Source organism: Pseudogymnoascus destructans (assembly GCF_001641265.1).
Source record: "Pseudogymnoascus destructans isolate 20631-21 unplaced genomic scaffold scaffold_44, whole genome shotgun sequence".
Taxonomy (NCBI): Eukaryota; Fungi; Ascomycota; class Leotiomycetes; order Thelebolales; family Thelebolaceae; genus Pseudogymnoascus; species Pseudogymnoascus destructans.
Window position 1 is genome coordinate 41,413 of NW_020167562.1, and position 1,833 is coordinate 43,245.

The 1,833-nt window shown below is 42.8% G+C and overlaps 1 protein-coding gene across 1 annotated transcript; it reads right to left on the reverse strand.

The window, feature by feature from the left end:
• Nucleotides 1-272: 272 nt before the first annotated feature.
• PLC1_9 (Phospholipase C) lies at nucleotides 273-624 on the reverse strand (the record flags this gene model as incomplete). The annotated part of the gene is made up of 2 exons (XM_024472893.1): nucleotides 273-276; nucleotides 320-624. 2 exons carry the CDS (start codon nucleotides 622-624, stop codon nucleotides 273-275), a joined length of 309 nt encoding a protein of 102 aa, XP_024319655.1.
• Between the last annotated feature and the right edge of the window lie 1,209 nt (nucleotides 625-1,833).

The window sequence follows — 1,833 nt, forward strand, 5'->3', positions numbered from 1 at the left end:
GCCAAATAAGCGAAGGCAATAATTAACCGAGCCCTAGTGAAGCGAGCCAATAACAAGAGAGCCTAAGCCAGTAGTCAACATTTGGGCTGATCTAGGTCAGCAAGTGAAGCGAAGTGAGCGAAGTGAGTGAAGCAGGTGAAGTGAATGACATAGTGAAATAAGTACTAGAGACTAAAGCAAATCAAAGGGTTATGACACAAATATCGAAGGAGTGTCATGACAATCTTTGACCTCTGACAAGATGGGAGCTTGAAGATACCTAGCATACTCATCTACCTCTGTCTGTACCCTGGCTTTCTTCCTTCTCCAAGCCTGATACTGCACCGTTGTTTTTGTGTTTGCTTGTGGAGGAAGAACAATAGCTTTGGACTTGTATTTCTCTTCCCAGAATTCCTGCATCTTAACCTTTCCTCTAGTGATCCACACATCCTCCCAAGTAGACTTGAAGTACTCCCATTTGAATGCTGGGCACAGCACTGTTGTTGCTATATAGACTGGGGTTCTACCTGTAAGAGCATAGTACTTGTCTAGTTTAGCCCAACCAGAGTTGCAACATGGGGCCATGTATCTATCCTCTTGATATTGTATCTTTGCGGCCTCAAACTGCTCTAATAGTAAGTCCATAGTAGGTAAAACATGGTCTAATGTGCCTACGTGTCCTTCAGTTGATAGTGTGGCGTCCTCAAAATACTGAAGAAAGTCCCTAATCTTCTGCAAATAACCCCAGTCTGTTTCTGAAAGTGCGTCCTTTTCTAACTTGTCTCTAGCTACAAAGATATCAATAGCTTCGCGTCATAGTGTATCCAAGGCGCAGTCAATCATCTTAACCAAGAGTTCCATCTAGTAGAATTGTCCCTGATTAAATTCAAGCCTTTGTGTACGAAATCGTTGAATTCACTGTGTGCTACGGCGAATATAAACAATGAGGTTGTGCAGCTTTCCTAGTGGCCCCTTATCGACTCCTTAGAGGGGTTCTAGGTCTATATGAGTAATTTAGAGTATCTAGAAGGCGTCTTAGAATCAGTGTTGCCCGAGTAGTACTCGCCGTGAGTAGTACTCGGGTGATATTTTTGACTACTCAGGGACTTGCCGAGTACTACTCTGAATACTCTGAATACTGCCAAGCCCTTGGCAATGAGGGGTAACTGGGCGTAGAATAGAATTAGATAATTGAAGCTTTCTTCCACTTGAGCGTTCCGTATTACTTCCTGACTGTGAAAATGAGTGGCTCTTCTCTGTCGCCAGTGCCGGCTGAGTATCAGTCTGATGCTTTAGAGCTGCCGCCCCTTATTCCGATGCTGCATATGCCTCTAAGAGTTCAATTACCTGATTCTACATCAATCCTCTTTTCGAAAGGGTCATTCTACCGTACTTTATTAGATACAAATACCTGCTAGAATCCAATACCAATGCCTTCAAACTATTGTAGCTATATGCCGAGCCAGCTACTAAAGAGCCAGATGACGAGTAATCTTTGGAAGCATCTTAAGAAGATGCACCCATCCATGCATGCAGAATATGAGAAGCTATCCTCCTCAATTAGAAGCTCATTAACACCATCTGCTTCTGCTTCTGCTTCTGCTTTTTTCCAGCCCTGCTAAGCACCCAGTAATGAACCAAGCTCGTCGAAATATAGAGAGCTTGTACTCTCTTTTGTGGTATCAAATAACCTACCGCTACACCTTGTGGAAAGCCACTCATTCTGGCAATTAGTTCATCATCTAAACACTACAGTTTTGACAGTTAGTAGAACTACGATCAGACAGGATCTATATCGTCTATTCTGCTATCATAAAGCACGGCTTCAAGTAGAATTACAACAACATATTATAA